The 18,576-nt window shown below is 41.7% G+C and overlaps 1 protein-coding gene and 1 pseudogene across 1 annotated transcript in view; one reads left to right on the top strand and one right to left on the bottom strand.

Annotated features, from left to right (window-relative positions):
* Klhl12 (kelch like family member 12) overlaps window positions 1–18,576 on the top strand; it is a 28,425-nt gene that overhangs the window by 4,354 nt on the left and 5,495 nt on the right. Inside the window, exons 3-6 of the mRNA XM_004862207.3 lie at window positions 2,431–2,584; window positions 4,129–4,346; window positions 11,415–11,564; window positions 14,952–15,066. Coding sequence (XP_004862264.3) covers window positions 2,431–2,584; window positions 4,129–4,346; window positions 11,415–11,564; window positions 14,952–15,066 — 637 coding nt within the window. The remainder of the gene's footprint in view (window positions 1–2,430; window positions 2,585–4,128; window positions 4,347–11,414; window positions 11,565–14,951; window positions 15,067–18,576) is intronic.
* Window positions 10,718–11,391, bottom strand: LOC106010830 (non-histone chromosomal protein HMG-17 pseudogene; annotated as a pseudogene).

Genomic DNA, 18,576 nt, shown 5'->3' with positions numbered 1-18,576 from the left:
TGAAGAAAATTTTCACTGTTTTTTTTTTTCCACAATCAGAAATTAGTATGAAACTTCACAAAAGCATTATTTTTCTCATCAGTAATTATTTTGGGGGTCTGGCCTTGAATTTATGGTGATCCTCCTGCCTCAGCCTCCCAAGTGCTGGGATTACACTTGTGAGCCACCACACCTGGTTATTTCTTTCTTTAAAAACTGCTGCCAGGGGCCGGGGATTTAGCTCAGTGGTTTCGCCACCTGCTGTGCAAGCACAGGGACCGGAGTTTGATCCCTGGTACCAAAAAAACCAAAACAAAACAAAACAAAAAACTGCTACCAGACAAGAAAATGCCATATGGTTCTGTCTTTACTTTTAAGAGTAATTGATTTAAAAGAGTCCAGACCTGGGTTCTAGGCTTAGATCTTTTAGTAATTCTGTATGAACTCTGATAATCACCTCATTTCACTGGGAAGCTCTGTAAAATAAAGTGGTTGAACTAGATGATTCCTTGTTCTCTTCCAGGCCTCACATGCTCAACTAAGAAATCTAACAAGACTATGGGCAGGGCCCTGGGTTTTACCTAGCTCTTACTAGTTAAATGACCCTGATCAAGTCACAAAATTTCTTTGTGCTTTAAGTGGCAGAAATCAGTTAACTACTTTACTGAGTCACCGTGAGAATCAGATGAAATAATACTAAGTGAGCAGCATGCTGACTGACTGTAAATCAAACTATAAATATAAAATGCTCTAGGTTCTTACATAAATGAAATCAGTTCCATATTTGAACTATTTGAGTAAGGAGAATGTATCTTATTTATTGAATGAGAAACTTCTGGAATACAAGTGTTCTTGGTATCATTAGTATTGAATGCATTTAATGCGTTGTGACAGTAATTGTTTTTAAATACTTGTGCTATGTTAAATGTTAATAAACCTAATATGTTTTCCCAAAATAATGTACTAGTGATGTTTTTTAACATTAGGAATTGATTTGGGTTTGGATTTGGTACAGAATCCCTTTTGATTACTGTCTGGGCTAAGGGAGAAATCAAAGATGATAAAGCCATTTAGTTCATAATGGACGTATGTTGGAGTTTTGTGAGTAATATGAATTTTTAAACTAAAGTTTAGTAAACTCTTCATAAGGTAATCTGCTTTCAGATAGTTCACTGTCCTGTAAAGTTGAAGATGTCTGCTTTTTTTTGAGACAGGTTCTCATTGGGTAGTCTGTCTCAGCCTTGAATTCATTATGTAGCCCTGGCTGGCCCAAACTTGGAGATCCTCCTGTCTCAGCCTCCTAAATGCCAGGATTATACGCACGCACCACCATGCTTAGCTCTTAAGATTTCCATTCTTAAACCATTTTCTGTAGTTATATGGCTTCATTAGGAGTCATTATTTATAGGAGATACCCTGAACTAAATATACTGCCAGTTATTCTTGTATTCCCAAAATAAAAGTTAACCTAATATTTTATAAGGTGAATTTTGTGTGTTTGTGCACATGTGCTCTGGGGATCAAACGCGGGGCCTTGTACATGCTAGACAAGGATTCTGCCACAGGCTACATTCACAGTGACAGAGTGTTTTGAAAAAGTATCAGACAACTCAGTTGTATTCAGCATTAAAGAAGAAAGCTTTGTACAGTGATCTGCCTGTTCCTTTTCATTGTTACCCTGTGGAGTCTGAGGACAGATGACAGGAAATAGGTAATCCTGGAGGATGTAGAACCACAACCCACAGAGTCCTTTTAAGAACAAAATTTGGTTGAAATTTGTGTTTTATCTTACAATTTCAGGGACACTAGTGGTGTGTTCATGAAACTTTTGCATTCTGTTCTTTATAGTGCTTTTTTTTGTTGTTGTTGTTTTTTTATACCGGGGATCAAACTTGGGACCTTGCACTTGCGAGGCAGGAGGCGAAACAACTGAGCTAAATCTCCAGCCCCTTTATATTGGTTTTAAGATGGAATCAAGATTTTAAATTATTCACTAGTGAAATTGATATTCCACTTCTGTGTACTCCTGAGGGTACAAATAACTGCCCACTCTATTTTAAAAGGTACAGATAGGGCCAGGAATTTAGCTCAGTGGCACCGCTCCTGCCCTGCAAGTGCAAGGTCCTGAGTTCGATCTCCGGTACCAAAAACTAAATAAAATAAAAGCTCAAATATATACCATATTTGCATTTGTATATGTGGGGGGGTACTAGGGATTGGACCTAAAGCCTTCACACTTCACTTTTTTTTTTTTTTCTGGGACCGAGGATTGAACTCAGGACCTTTCACTTGCCAGGCAGGCGGCGGAACCACTGAGCTAAGTCCCTGGCCCTTTAGACTATAAATTTTAAAAGATGTATTTTAACATCCCTTTAAGTTTTTAGATTTGAAATTCTGTCTTTATCTTGTGGAATTAAAACTACCATTCTTTTCTACCCTGTGAATTTTCAGCTTTCAGAGAAGGGGAAACCTTATGTTGATATCCAAGGGCTAACTGCCTCTACCATGGAAATCCTGTTGGACTTTGTGTACACAGAGACCGTACACGTGACAGTGGAGAATGTCCAAGAACTGCTCCCTGCAGCCTGTCTGCTTCAGCTGAAAGGTACAGACATTAAAAGTTGCCATTGTTCATGCCAAATTGGCCCTGGGAATGTTTAAAATTGCTGTCAGCTCTGTCATGAAACTCAGGAGACTAGACTATGAACACTTACGTTTATTGCCCATGGCTTTGGAATCTGTGCGACTAAAATAGGATATCAAGAGATACCAATATATTGATTCAAAGGAACTGTCAGAAAACAAAGAGCATTTACATCTTTTCTCTTTTTAAAAAAGTGGAACGATAGATGCTATATGCATTTTTCTTTCTTATATATTGCTGTAAAAAAATAAAAAAAGCAGATACTTTTCATTGCCTGCATGGATGCTGTTTATCTGCCTGACCATAAGTAGCCAGATGTAGAGGGAAGCTCAGCCTCCCGTGTAGCTGGGATTGCAGGGGTGCACCACAATGCCCAGATTCCAGTCTTGTCTTTTGTAACTTCCAGTTTTTAATGTTTTCAGTTTTTATAGGTTCATAATTGAAACATTTTTAAATTTTAGTACAAGATTGAAATAAATTTATTCTCTGACCTTCCTTGTGTGTGTGGTGCCAGGTTTTGAACCCTGGGTGAATGCTGTACCCTTGAATACATCCACAGCCCTACTTTAAACTTTTCAATTAGACAAATATGAGATTGGTTTTACTGTCTTCCATTTCTTCTTCCCTGAAATCTTTTAGTAAGTCTTGATGTAGAGTAGAAAAATAGGTACATTGTCCTGAATTAGTAATTGGATTTATAGTTTGGTTCCCAAGAGTTTTAGTTTTTTGATTAATTGTACCAGTGTCCTTGGAAGCAGTTCATCTTTCTGTACGCGTTTTAAAGATGAGGCGGAGACAGATATAAAAGTTTTATTGAAAATGATACAAGCCGGGCATGGTGACGAATGCATGTAATCCCCAGCAATCGGGAGCCTAAGGCAGAAGATTGCTGTGAATTTGAGGCCAGCCTGGGCTACATAATGAGTTCAAGGCCAGCCCAAACCGCATAGCTAGACCCTGTCTAAAAGAAAAAAAAAAGGAAAGAGAGAAAGAAAGGAAGGAAAGAAAGTGATACAGCACATAAGACAAATAAGATTCAAATTCCTTAAGGATAAAATTTCTAATTTTATAGCCAGGTGTGGTGGCTCACTTTTTTTTTTTTTTTTGCTACTGGGGCTCGAACTCAGGACCTTGTGCTTGCAAGGCAGGCGGTGGAACCACTGAGCTAAATCCCCAGCCCTGGTGGCTCACTTCTGTAATCTCAGCACTGTGGGAAGCTGAGGCAGAAGGATTGAGGTTGCAGGTTTAAGCCCAGCCTGGGCAGTTTAATGACTTAGTGAGACCCTTTCTCAAAACAAAAATATTTCAAAAGATTTGGAGATGTAGCTCAGTGCAAAGACCCTGGGTTCAATCTCTAGTACTGGGGGGGAGAAAAATCTAATCTTGTGTCTTAGGCATTGAGCCAGTGTGCAACACACAGAGAAGATACTGAAATTCAAGACTGTGAGACAAATTTACACCTAGGCAAGCTCCCGAAATAAATTCACTGCCTGTGTTTGTCCTAGGTGTGAAGCAAGCCTGCTGTGAGTTCTTAGAAAGTCAGCTGGACCCTTCCAATTGCCTGGGTATCAGGGATTTTGCTGAAACTCACAACTGTGTTGATTTGATGCAAGCGGCTGAGGTTTTTAGCCAGAAGCATTTTCCTGAAGTGGTACAGCACGAAGAATTCATTCTTCTAAGTCAAGGAGAGGTGGAGAAGCTAATCAAGTGTGATGAAATTCAGGTACAGTTCAGGCTTGGTGTTCTGGTTTCTTTAAAACTGGGCCATTAAAAACTTGCCAAGCAAGGGCCGGAGATTTAGCTCAGTGGTTTTGCCGCCTGCTACGCAAGGCAAGCGCAGGGAGTTCGATCCCCGGTACCAAAAACAAACAAAAAAAACTTGCCAAGCAGAATAGTGTTACTGTTTCTGTGTCAGGGCTTTGTGATTCATTGTCCATATTGACTTCAAAGCTTTCAGTGTGTTTGCATATGTATGGAGAAGGAGTTCACCACTTTCCTCCACTAAATATATGGTCCCAGTGTTTGAGAACCAGAGTGTAGAATAAGCAGAAATTGGAAGTAAATTCTTCCAAAGTAATATATTGCACATTCACTCATTTCAGAAACATTTATTGAAGAGATATACGGTGTAGCAATCACTGTGCTGCGTGCTGTGGATCCAAAACCCAGTAAGAAATAATTCTTGCTTTTAGGAATTCCCTATCTGTCTGTCTGTCTATCCATCTGTGTTAGAGAATAACGGGCCTATATTATGAAATCAATTACATAAAGAAAACTTTTACCCAGAAGTGGATTAAAAAGGAACAGACAGAAGTTTGATAGTGAGACTCTGCATAAACATGAGCCACATCATAACTGCCTACTGTGGGTGCCAGGGCTGGAAGAACGGGATGTGTGAACTGGATGTTAAAGAGTAAGGCTTCACCTGGCAGAGGGAAAACTACTGCACCAGGCAGGCATTCAATAGCCAAATGCAGTAAGAATCTTAGTCCTAGTTTTTTTTTCCTTTTCTGTGTGTGTGTGTGTGTGTGTGTGTGTGTGTGTGTGTGTGTGTTGTTTTTCAGTCCTAATTCTAAATCAGAGTAACTACTTTAGCAGAGTTTTGCATATATGTCTATAATTAGGCTGAGAATTAGGATTGAAAAAATTCAATATAGGGCTAATAGATGTCTTTGGACCCCATAGCATTAAATTCCTATGATCTAATTCTTTAATTTAGTTGGCAGGTTCTAGTGGTGGGATAACAGTCTACCTGTTGGGTTTATTTCCTTGTAGGTAGGAGAAATTTGATTCTTGAGGCAAGCTAAGTTTATTTTTGTTTTCTCCTTCTTACTCTGCTCTGGTAATAAGAAGAAGATAGATTTTTAAGGTAGTATATTCCCAGAAGTTTGTGGTACCTCTGTAGGTATCTCAATTTAAACTAGAGGGCCGGAGAGTTAGCTCAGTTGCGCCATGCCTGCCTCGCAAGTGCAAGGTCCTGAGTTCGATCCCCGGTACCAAAAAAAAAAAAAAATTTAAACAAGATATATTGGAAAACATCAAAACTCGATTAATAGTACAAGTGCAATAGGAAGAATTTGCTGCTTGCAGAAATTGTATAATACACTTCTGTAAGCCAGTAATCATTCTCTGATTTACTTTGTTAGGACTAGCATTTTTATGTAATAGAATATTTTAAATATATTTTATTTTAGACAAATTTTCTTTATGTTTTTTCCTAGTGACTTCTGAGAAAAAGCTGATTAGGGTACATTAGTGGCATCATTTTTCAACTAGAGAAGATTTATTTCCCAGCTTGACATGCTGTTCCATATCAGCCCTATTGATACAGTCAGCTGCTTAATCAAGAATCTGGTAGAGCTGGGCGTGATCCCAGCACTCAGGAGGCTGAGGTGGGAAAAATCGCTGAGAGTTCCAGGCCAGTCTGGGCTACAAAGGGAGACCCTGCCTCAAAGAAAAAAAAAAAAAAAATCTGATAAAGCTTAGTTGTTGCCCTCAGGAGCCAAACACATATTCTTTAGATTTGGAAATTGGCAATCCACTAGAATATCTTAGTTTTTCTCATTCATGAATATAATGGCACTACAGACCTGAAATTCCCTGCATATAGAAATAAAATAGCTAGTATTTACTCAGCATTTATTTTTGGCTCATTTGCCAAATGTTTATTGAGCACTTACTGTGCCTAGGACAGCTCCAGGTGCTGGGGTCTAGTTGTGAATAAGATAGACACCAATCCGTATGTCCTAGAGCTTCCATTCTAAATTTTATCTTATTTCTCACATTTTCAGAAAAAGGAACTGAAGCTCAGAGCTTAACTGTGATAACGCAGCCAGCAGTGTAGAGGCAGGATTCACACCCAGGCAGTCTGGCCTTAGTCTGTCCTCTTAACCACTAGGCTCTGAACTCAGCATGAGATCAGCTTGCTTCTAATTGTCCAAATCAGGAAGCAATCATTGAAGTCATTTATTTTGGAATATATAAAACTTTTGGAATAAAGGGACAAAGAACAAATAACCATATTCAGAAGCTAAAATGAAAAACTGAGAGCTCATTTGTGTACTTTTCCTTAAGTAGTATATTTGTCAAGACAAGCATTTGCTTTTTATCTGGAAAGACAGCAAACGTTTTTTTGGTTTTTTTTTTTCTGTTCCATATACCAGCTAGAAATAGGAACCAGATGTGTGACTCCCAGTGGCTAATTAACACTTTTTTTTTTTAAGTTAAACAATAATACTTGTGGGAAGCAGTATATCATATTGGTTAAGACAATACGGGTTTGCTAATCAGACTTAGGTATGGTCTTGGCATGTGATATGTGTTACCTAACTGCTAAGCTTCTGTTTCTTCTTCTATAAAATATAGACAGTACTTAATACATAGGGCTGTTCAGAGAATTAGATGAAAATGTCAGTGCTTGGAACAGGAGAGAAATCTTTGCGAAGAAGAATTGTGGGAAAAATTAATTTTTCTCCATAGTTACTCATTAATGTTGAGCCTCCCTCCAGTTTAACTGTTTCTCCTCATTTGTAATTTGTCTTTAGTAAAATTAATAAGCTCTGCTCATTCAATTGAGATTTTTTTTTTTTTTTTTGGCAGTACTGGGATTGAACTCAGGACCTTGCGCTTGCCAGGCAGGCTCGGTGCCACTGAGCTACATCCCCAGTCCCTATGGTCATTCAGTTGATATATCTAATTTAAAACTAGAATGTGCCAGAGCACAATATGTATGTACTTAATCATATGTATGCCAGGCATTCTCTTAACAACAACAACAACGTTTCAAATCATGGATACCCTTCTGCACTGTCCCCTGCATTTAACACTTCACTAGGCTGGAGTAGCATGACCTTTCATTTACGAGTATTTCTCTGGTACATCTAGTTCTTCATTATAAGCACTGCCACAACTGTAGTTTCAATACCATCACCTTTTTCTTGTTGTGCCAGAGTGGCATCTAGCTAATCGTCCACTCTCTGCTCTTCTAAAATGTTCCACTCATGGTAGCCAGGGTACCATCATGTTAGGATTTATTTCTAGGTGTCCCCCCAAAGCCTTGTGCACTCATAGGTGGGGCTTTTGGGAAGTGATTGGATCATGGATCATTGGATTAGTTCACCGATCAGTTTACAGCTAAAGGTGATGTTGGGAGGTGAAGCCTGCTCAGAGGAGGTGGGTTGATGGGTCGTGGCCTAGAAGAGTCTATCTCCTTCCTGCTTTCCCTCCTCTGAGAGATCTCTGCTTCCTGCTGCCTTCCTCTGAACTCTTCCTCCTCTACCATGCCACCCTGCCTTGGAGCCAGCTAACTATGGACTGAAACCTCTACAAACTGTGCCAAAATAATCCTCTTCTCCTTAGAGTTGTAGGTGTCAGGTATGGTGTCTTAGCAATGAAAAAGTAACTAAAACAGATCATCTTACTAGTCTGCTTGAAACCTTTTAATGATTTCCCGTTGCTCTTAGTACAAAATCCAGTTTTCTAATGCCCCTTCTTTACCTCTCCAGCTTCACCTGTTTCCACTCTTCCATCCCCTCATTCAAGCTGCTACACTAGCCCTCTATCATTGCCTCAAGCTTTAGGATGCTGTCCAGTGGAAAATTCAGGGAGGGTAGAAATGGTCTATACTGCCCAGCTTGATAGCCATTATCCACATGTTACTGTTGGGCACTTGAAATGTGACTTTGGGGGACGGGGTTGAAACAGGATCTCACTATGTAGTCCACTTAAGGTAGTCTTTCTGCCTCAGCCTCTGAAGTACTGGGATTGCAGGTACATGCCACCATGCCCAGCTGAAATCTGGCTGTTGTGTCCTAGAAGCTAAATTTTCATGGCTGGTGGCTGCCGTATTGGACTATGCAGCTGGTCTGAGTGCTTTTGGATATGCTATTCTGTGTGCTTAAAATACTCATTCACCATGACTCTCTGCCACTCATTCATCAGTGGTCAATTTATTACTTCTTCAGGGTGGCTTCCCTGACTCATCAGTCTAAATCAGGAAATCTCATGTTATTCTTCTTGTATCTCCACGACCTTTGCTTTACAGTATGTAATAACAGTGAGATTGTTCAGTTTTCCAGTTAGCAGATCCTAACAAGGATCTTAGCTGATTTTTTTATCAAAGTGTAATTAGCTTCAGCACAATGCCTGGCATGTAGTAGAAGTTCAGTAAATCCATCAAATGAATTAACTTCCTGAAGTATTTTCTGCACAGAGTACCACCGTTCTTGGGAAACCCTCATGGGACAGTTTTATTTATCTGGTCACAATGATATTCTAAAAGTCATCTCTCAGAATTCATAAGCCCTAGACGCTAGGGAAGGACACAAGACCTACACTTAGGTGTGTGTCTGTGGGAATTCCTAGGTATTAATTACTGTTGTGGATGAGTGAGTTCGGGCAATAGAGATGAGCCACACTCTGTGCCAGATTCAAGCCTGTTTATTATAGCTGGCGGCTGAAGGTGGCTAGCACCCAGAAGTTTCCTCAGCAATGGGAAGCGGTTTGATTTTTTCCTTTTAAATCATGCTTTCAGTTGGGGAGGGCTCAGGGGAGAGCAAGCGGAGTCTTACAGACACAGAACCATGCCAGGTTAGTGGGAGGGCAGGTTGGTTTTGTTTTTTGGTTTTTGGTTTTTTTGGTACCGGGGATCGAACTCAGGACCTCGCGCTTGCGAGGCAGGCAGCGGAACCACTGAGCTAAATCTCAGCCCCAGTGGGAGTACAAGGAAGTTTGACACACACTAGGTGAGCCACGAAACATCCTGCAACTGCAGCAAGTTTACTGCCAAGCAGGATGTGGGGGTTTTGGGTGCTTTGTTCAAAGGCAAGCACCTTGTTCAAGCACAGGTACAAAATGGCATTGAGGGCCGAGGATGTAGCTCAGTGGTTCTGGTACCTGCCTCACAAGCGGAAGGACCCGAGTTCGATCCCTGGTACCAAAATGGCATTGAGGCATAAGATGGAGTCAGGTTGCCATCACACTACTATACCTAGTATCCCTCTGGTGATATAATAGTTTTTTTAGGATGTGTCTTGCCTTACCCAATTTGTCATTAAGCCTAGACCTAAGTCCTCGAAATGATTAACTATACCTATATCATCTCAAATAGCACAGTGTCTGCTACATGGTAGTTGCTCAAATGCTAACATTTCATACAACTGATGTAAGAGACACTTTCTGCCTCTGAGGTTTGAGGGGATGATTTGGAAGCAGAACCTGGAGCTCATTAGACAATAGTTATGAACAAAAGTTTGTTTAAGAGCTAATTTATTTTCTTTCTCCTCCCTTCCTCCTCGTGCTGGGTTTTTTTTTTCCCCAAGTCAGACTGTATCCAGTGTTATTAAAGATACTGTTCATAAACAGTATTGGCATTTCAGGCAGGACATGGGCACGTGGCTGTTTACAATATGCAACAACTTTCAAACTCCCTTCTTGGATGGGCTACCAAAAATCAGAAAGCCACTCTAAACCTAAGGAAGTCTTTGTTTGATGCTCCGAGTAGGGAGTTTAGGGTGAGGGTTGCCATTTCACATTTACCATGGTGCTCCACAGCTTGTTGCAAGCCGGCCCTGACTTTCAGGAAATAAAATGAAAATGGCCGAATTATCAATCTGAAGACCCACCATGTGGACAAGGAACTCACTGCTCTTGTAGAACAGCATCTGAGCATCACCAGCAAGCGATGTCCGGATTGCCTGACACACTGGTAATGTCAGTGTTTGGGAGTCAGGTCCCAGTAGGTCTCTGGGCTTAAGGGAGCTGAGTCTACGCTGATGGCAGAAAAGGGAAGGAGGACATCAAATGAACTGGGTGTCTTTCTACACCACAAGGCATTTGTGCCAAGGTGGCCACGTGTGTCAACATCAGGGACTCAAAACTAGCAAGGAAAGATGTTTTCTCCACCTCAGTCTAGCTTTGGAGACATTGTATTGGGGACATACGCTCCTTCCCCCCAAAACCACAAAGTGTTCTGTGAGCTAACAATATAGCTTTTGAAAAAAGTAAAGCAAAAGTCTACATTTCCGTAATACTTGATAATAGTATTTCAGACCGTTCAGTCACCAGAAGTACACAGTTATCCAAGAGGCACACACTTCACTGGGCATCGCCAGCGCTTCCCCTTCTGTGCCTGGTCTGCCCAGGCCTCTCTGTTTTCTGCAGGGTCATCCCATCCTTGCTGACGTCAGCTTCCTCCTTTTTCCTTTTGGGCACCTTCTCTCCCGTTTTGGGGGGGGCCTTTTTAGCTTGGGCTCGGGCTTTAGAGGAGCCAGTGTGGCAGACAGCCTTGAGGATCTTCTCTGTGGTTGCCTGTCACCTTGGCTTTGTGTCCCTTAGTGTCCCCCTCTGCCTTTCTCTTGAGAGATGACAGCAGCAAGAGGCAGGTGCTGGATGCGGATGCAGCGGCAGCAGCTGTGGTCTGACTGGGGGTCGTTCTCACTTCTTCACTCTGCTCCTCATGCTGGGCTTTAAACCCAGGGCCTTGCACATGCTAGGCAGGTGCTCTGCCACTAATACACAAATTCAGGAATGAAGAAATTCTGAAGCAACGGCTAACACATGACGCTGGTGGCTTATTAGGTACTTAATATTCTTGTTTGTTTTCGCACAAGTTGATGACAATTCTTTGTCTGTGTCTGAAAAGATTGTTTTCCCAAGAGGCTATTTCAGGAAGATGGGAATGATGGTGGTGGGCACCAGGGAGCAGAAAGGAGGAAGTAAACTTGGGTATTTACTGAGATTGTGAACCAGTTGGCAAAGCAGAAATCCATGCTGCATAATTGTACCTTCACAGGTGGATTCTGAAGAGCCAGTCTTTGAGGCTGTCATCAACTGGGTGAAGCATGCCAAGAAGGAGCGCGAAGAGTCCTTGCCTGACTTGCTACAGTATGTGCGGATGCCCCTGCTGACCCCCAGGTACATTACAGACGTCATCGATGCTGAGGTGAGTTGTGCAAGACACTCAGGGTCCAAAACCTCGACTAGCTCCTTCAGCTTGGTACTGTGTACTCAAAATGGATCCATTTTCAACCAGGCATGGTGGTGCACAGCTATAATCCCAGCCCTTAGGAGGCTGAGGCAGGAGGCTCACTGAGTTTGAGGCCAGTGTGGGCTACATAATGAATTCAAGGCCAATCTAAACTACCTAGCGAGACCCTATCTCAAAAAATAATTTTTTTTCATTCTGTTTTTTTTTTTTTCTGAGACAGGGTCTCATTATGTAGTTCACCCTGGCCTTGAACTCTTGAGATCCTCCTGCTTCAGCCTCCCAAGTGCTGGAATTACAGGCGAGTGGTATCACACCCAGCTTGATCATTTTCATGCAGGACAGTCTCCTGGTTTGCCTCTCTGGGGATGTCAGAGAGGGCAGTGCTGGTATTTCCCAGGCATATTTCTAAGAAAGTCAGTAGCTTGACTGTTAGGGCTCTAGGCACAAATGAAAATCAGTGGTTTTACTGAATTTTGTGTTTCGTTGTTTTTTTTTTTTTTAACATGCCTTAAGTGGGGGTTTTTTGTTTTGTTTTTTTTTGGTACCAGGAATCGAACTTGGGTCCTTGCACTTGTGAGGCAGGCAGAGGAGCCACTGAGCTAAATCCCTGGCCCCTCTAAGTGTTTTATTTAAGCAACATCAGATGATAAAACTTTGATTCCTTAAATATAAATTGTTAATAACTGCGGTGGAAAAAAGGACAAAGATACTTCTTTTTACCTTTACTGAAGCCAGCATGAAAGTCTTGCATTTTAGGATCAACTTTGGTCAGTGTTGAGCTCACTGATAACAGTGTTTGTCCAACTTAAGTTCCTGGTGTTTCATAATTTCTACTGTGTGTTGCACCTATGTTACCGGACTGCACTTTGGAGGAACTGATTGTAACATGTGTGCAAGGCCCAGGTCCATGAATAAGTTTCTTTTGCTGGCCCAGCCCTAGATCTTTTGGGGGAGTTAAATACAAAAACAATTTTCCAGTTGTTCACCTTAGAAAAGCTGCGGGCTGGTTGGTTAGTGTCACATCTCTAATTTTTACCTATTTGTAATTTCTTTCTTACAACCCATCCACATACTCTTTGAGTCTAGTTCTTTTCATTATAGAGCCGGAATTAGGGGACTGAAATCCCAAATCCACTACTTACTATGTGACCCGTAGGCAGATTACTTAATACATTTGTGCCTCAGCTTTCTTATGTGTAAAATAAAATAATAGGCCCTACCTCATAGTTGTCAATACTATGTGAGTTAGTATCCAGAAGCTTTTAGAACCATGTCTTTCTTGTACTTCAGTATTCACTATAATTTTTTTCCTTTCCAATTCATACTGAAAACTTCTTGGGTCAGGTTAATAGGAAACAAATGGCATGCTCAAAATAGTACAATTTAAGGAGCATTTGTTTATAAAGGAGCTGTATACAAAGGTGGAGTGTAAAGGAACAACAAAAGTCCGTGAAATAACATGGATCTAAATAGAGCCAAGCTGGGGGATTTAGCTCAGTGGTTCCGATGCCTGCCCCGCAAGCTCAAGGACCTGGGTTCGATCCCCAGTACCCCTCCCAAAAAAAAACCATAGGATATTTATAGCCAAGCTGTTAATGACCCTTAAGCCAGAAAGACCAGGGTGGAGGAGTGGATACCAGAACCCAAAAGGACAGAGTCACATAGAGACGCTGCATTAAGAGGATCCTTGACATTTGGTCAGGCCAATCCCAAACAAAAGGCAGAGGGCGTGGGAGTTGTCTGCAGAGTTCATCAGGCTGGTCTTTGGAGCCAGAGAGCAAGTTGGAGGAGGATATGGAGAATCTGGGGAGCAGACGTCAGCACAGCCTGTGTCTAAAATAGACAGCGGCATCTTGACAATGCTGTGAACCTTTGGGAAATTATTCCAAAGAAGATATACTCTTCCCTGTCAACCCAGAAAATGATGGAGGCTTTGAAATTTTCACTAGTTATGCTGGGTTTGATGACACACTAGGGAGGCTGAGGCAGGAAGGTCACCAAGAGTTTGAGGCTAGCCTAGGGTACATAGTGAGACCCTGTCTCAAAAAACAACAAGTACAATAAGTCCCCATGAACATTCAAGTTGCAGACTTTCACAGATATGAACAGACCTCGCATTATGAACATCTGGAGATGGGAACAAATTGGGCACATCTCTGTTGGGCATTGTCTGTGACAGTGCACAGCAGTGCAGGGCTCAGGCAGAGCCCAGGTGTCCAGAAGCAAGAGGACCTACGCAGTGGTGATGTGCAGGGGACTGCGAGGAAGCGCAGAGCAATAACCATTGTGTGTTTGTGTCAAAGGTGTGTCAGACTCACCCTGCCAGACTAAGGAAAGAACCTGACTTACAAATGTTCTCCCAGAATGGTACTCATTCGTAAGGTGGGGACAGCCTGTACTAGTTATTATATACTTGTGTCTGTGTAACCGCAGGAAGTAGAGATTAATACAGATGCTTATGTATGAGTGCAGAAGCAGATGGGGTTCTCTCTCTCTCTCTCTCTCTCTCTCTCTCTCTCTCTCTCTCTCTCTCTCTCTCTCTCTATATATATATATATATATATGTTTGTATTTGGGATTGAACCCAAGGCCTTGTGCATGTTAAACATGCAGTCTACCACTTTGCTGTATCCCCAACCCCCTATATCATTTGATTCTTGATCCATGTAATATATTACCTATTTTTAAAATGAAAAAGCCAAGAGTGGTGGCACACACCTGAAATCTCAGGACTCAGGAAGCTGAGACAGGAGGATCCCTATGAGTTTGAGACTAGCCTGGGCTTACATAGTGAGTTCAAGAGCAGCCTGAACTACACAGCAAGACCCTGTCTCAATAAAACAAACAAATAAACAACCCCCCCGAAAAAAAAGAAACAAAATAAAGCTGATGGCAGATACCTTTAATCCCCGCACTCTAAGAGACTGAGGCAGGAGGGTTGCAAGTTCAAACTCAGCTCGAGCAATTTATAAACTTAGTGAAATTGTCTCAAAATAAAAAATAAAGCCGGGGATTTAGCTCAGTGGTTTCGCCGCCTGCTGCGCAAGCGCAAGGACTGGAGTTCGATTCCCCAGTACCGTAAATAAATAAATAATAAAAAGGGCTGAGGATGTGGCCTCATGCAAAGGCCCTGGGTTCAATCCCCAGTACCTCAATTAAAAAACCAATAAAATTTTTAAAATCACTTCTAGAAACCCATAGCATGGTAATTACCAGTCATCCTCCTGGAATCACAGGTCTTGGAATCTGGTTTTCTATGTTAAATTAATTCTTTGTGTCACTTTACTCTTCCAGTTTTAGAAAGTGGCCCACTTGACTCACTCCCGTGTCTGCTTATTTCAGCCGTTCATCCGCTGTAGCTTGCAGTGCAGAGATCTGGTTGACGAAGCAAAGAAGTTTCATCTGAGGCCTGAACTTCGGAGTCAGATGCAGGGCCCACGGACAAGGGCTCGCCTAGGTAAGCTGGCATCTTGGCAGAAGAGGATCTTGTTCAGCTACTTCTTGCAGGTACCGTAATGTAGTTGAAAGGAACATTCTATAAGAAGTACAAAGACCTCACTTCAGACCTGCTTTTAATCATTTTTTTTTCTTTTTTGTGGTACTGGGCTTCAAAGTCAAGGGCATCCTATCACTGAGCTACAGCTCAAGTGCTTTTTATTTTGAGATAGAGTCTTGCCTAGGCTGACTTCAAACTTGTGATCCTCCTGCCTCAGCCTCCTGCATACCTTGGGTTACAGATGTGTGCTACTGTGGCTGCTTTTAATCTTTTACTGTCTCATCTCAGACAAGCCACCATTCTAAGCTTTCTTTTCTGTAAACCAAGAATATCTTCTCTATTTCACCTAACTTTTGTGATTAAATGAGATCAAATCTAAAAGATTTTTATAAGTTGTCAAGTATTGTATAATATAATCTTGCCGGGGATTTAGCTCAGTGGTTTCACTGCGTGCTGCATAAGCGCAAGGACCCGAATTCGATCACCGGTACCAAAAAAAAAACCCCTGCTGTATAATATAATCTTATTTCAGATTCTGATTTAATCTTATTTTTAGATTCTGTCAGAGATTATTTTGAATGTCATGTGTAAGCCATATCCTCCCACCCAGTTCTCTTCCCCTTACGTGTTCTTTTCCATTCTAGCATGAAAAAGGGGAGGAAAAGGAGCCAATAGAGTAGAAAATGCGAGCACTTTGACAGTGATGTGCAGTTGTTACAAGGCTGGCCTCTGGAGCCAGGCTTTCGGGTGCAGACCCCACGCCCTAGGTACATCCACTGGGGAAGGAACCTTCACCTCTCTGCTTCAGTTAGCTCATATGTAAAGTGATACTCGCAAAGCACTTAACTCTAAGGCTGTTACAAAAGAGTAAATGAAGTAACATATGTAAAAGCTTAGGATAATTCTTAGTTTTGTGTTTTTTTGTGTTTTGGTACCAAGGATCAAGTTGAGGACCTTGAGCTTTGGAGGCAGGCGCAGGTGCCACTGAGCTAAATCCCGGCCCTAGGCCAGTTCTTGACATGTGCATTCAAAGCCCAGCCCACCAATAACAGGTTAACATGTCAGTCTGTTTGAGGCTGTGTTTCTTCCTCTAATGAAGGCTAGTTTCTTACTCACTGGGTGAGGGGGTGTTAAATGAGGTAATGTGGTAAGATGCCTAACATTGTAGCTGGTACAGAATAAGTACTCAGATATTTCATTTCCCATTTGCTATTGTCCCTACATAAAGCCTGGCTATAATGTGCAAAAGCAAGTTTTTTTTTGTTGTTGCTCTTTTTTTTTTTGGTACCGGGGATCGAACTCGGAACCTTACACTTTCGAGGCAGGCGCTGGACCCACTGAGCTAAATCCCCGGCTTTCTTGCTCTTATCTTAGAATCATGCACTGAATGTTAATAATTAAACTGCTCATTGAAAGGTTTAAGCAGAATTTTTTTTGTTGTTTGTTTGTTTTTGTTTTTTTGAGACAGGGTCTCACTTTGTAGTCCAGGCTGGCCTCGAACTTGCAGCGGCCCTTGCATGTGCTAGACAAGAGCTCCACCACCCCACCCCTCTCCTGTCTTTTTGGTGTGTCTCTGTACTATTGAATTTCTTCCTGTAAATATTTGTTGTTTGTTTTTGAAGATTTAAGTTGTTCAAGACAGGATCCAAAGTCCAGCTCTTTTGATCTATAGGTTTTTTCCTTCTTCCTTTTGGCTTTCTCTGGGAAATTTATTTGTTAAACCAAGTTTTTTGGCCCACAGGGTTTTCCATAATCGGGATTTTGCTGATCATGTCCTTACATCATCATTTAGCATGTTATTCTATCGGCTGGGTTTTCTAGAGACTGGTGATTATTATAATAGAAACTTGGTAAAATTCAGGTTCTGTGTGTGTGTGTGTGTGTGTGTGTGTGTGTGTGTGTGTGCACACGTGCGTGTGTTGTGCTGGGGATGAACCCAGGATCTTGTGCAGGCTAGACAAGTTCTATGCCACTGAACTATATACCCCAGCTCGCTCTTCCTTTTCTTTCCCTTTCTCTTTCTCTTCCCCTCTCTCTCTCTCTTTCTCTCTTTCTCTTGTGGTACTGGGGATCGAACTCAAGACCTTGCACTTGTGAGGCAGGTGCAGTGCCACTGAGCTAAGTCCTGGTCCCCCAGCTCTTTTATTTTTATTTTTATTTTATGTATTTATCTTTGTGACAGGGTCTTGCTGTTAGCCCAGGCTGTCTTTGAACTCCCTGTGTAGCACATGCTGGCCTCAAATTCCTGCCTCAGCCTCCCACATTATAGACATGTGTCACCACCCCCAGCTTTCATGTTCAGTTTTTTAGGAACATTACTGTGTAGGTGGAAGTATTCTCCTTTCTGTTTGTACATCAGTAAACGCAATGTCTGATGGTACTATATTAGCTTTCCCTCTATTCATCACAGCAGCCATTGGTGGTGATTGTCAGATTTGTTGCCTCACTAGTGGTTTATCCATGTTTCTTTTCACTTTCAAGGTGCTGCATTTGCCTTTTCAAGTGCAGGTAGCTTATAAGATCATCCTGGTCTCCTACATGCCTTCCTAGTGATTGAATTGTCCAGAGCTCCACCGAACTCCTCTCCATGAGTTCAGTAGAACAGAGTGCACAGAGAATTTCCTCTGATTTTGCTCTTTAAAAGCCAATGTAGAAAGTAATTTATCAGAATAAAGCTTTAAAGGAAAGGAGAGAATATAAAGTTTGTCAGAATGGCTTCTTTAGGAAAACAGAGAAAAGGACTTGCTCTTCACCCTCCCTATGAGCTTCAGTTCCCTCTTCAGATCCTTGCTGGATTCCAGGGACCCACTTCCCTCCTCCTTCTCGTCCTCATATTGCTGCATTCCAGCGTCTGGACACCAAATCTCAGAGAATCTGTTTCTCTGCCGTTCACCAGCCATCTTCCCAGAAGTCAAACAAAGGCCTTTCCTTTAAAAGCCTTGTCAGGGGCTGGGGATTTAGCTCAGTGCTTTCACCACCTGCTTCACAAGCACAAGGACCCGAGTTCGAGCCCTGGTACCAAAAAAATAAATAAATAAAAAATGAAAGCCTTGTCTTTCTTGCCTGGCAGTTTTAAAGAATTGGCAGGGAATGTGGTACATAGTTAGCCATGGAAGAGATTTTTTTAAATGTATAACTTGGTTCCTAAGTCTTAGCCCACAACTCTTTTATGACAAGGTTAGGGGAATTTTGTTTCCCATTACAAAAAAACAAAACAAAACCTCTCAATTTGAGTTTTCCAGGTTGAGAAAAGCAAGGAATGCTTCTAGCCTTTGGACCTGAGTTACTATGTTAGAGTCATCTAGCTATGTTGAAATGGTATAGTGATATATTCAGGTTTGCCTTTTAGATTTTTGGTGTTGTCCAGGAATTTACATTTCAGAGATTTGGGTCCTCAAGATTCGTGTTCCTGTTAGGCTGCCATGTGGCGAATCTCCTATTTCAGACTACTTCTCCTGGGGTGAAAAACAG

Source organism: Heterocephalus glaber, unplaced genomic scaffold (assembly GCF_053883595.1).
Source record: "Heterocephalus glaber isolate CG9 unplaced genomic scaffold, H.glaber_assembly_v1.0 deba00001600, whole genome shotgun sequence".
Classification (NCBI taxonomy): domain Eukaryota; kingdom Metazoa; phylum Chordata; class Mammalia; order Rodentia; family Bathyergidae; genus Heterocephalus; species Heterocephalus glaber.
Note: the sequence above shows the minus strand (reverse complement) of the source record. Positions and strands in the feature narration are given on the sequence as shown.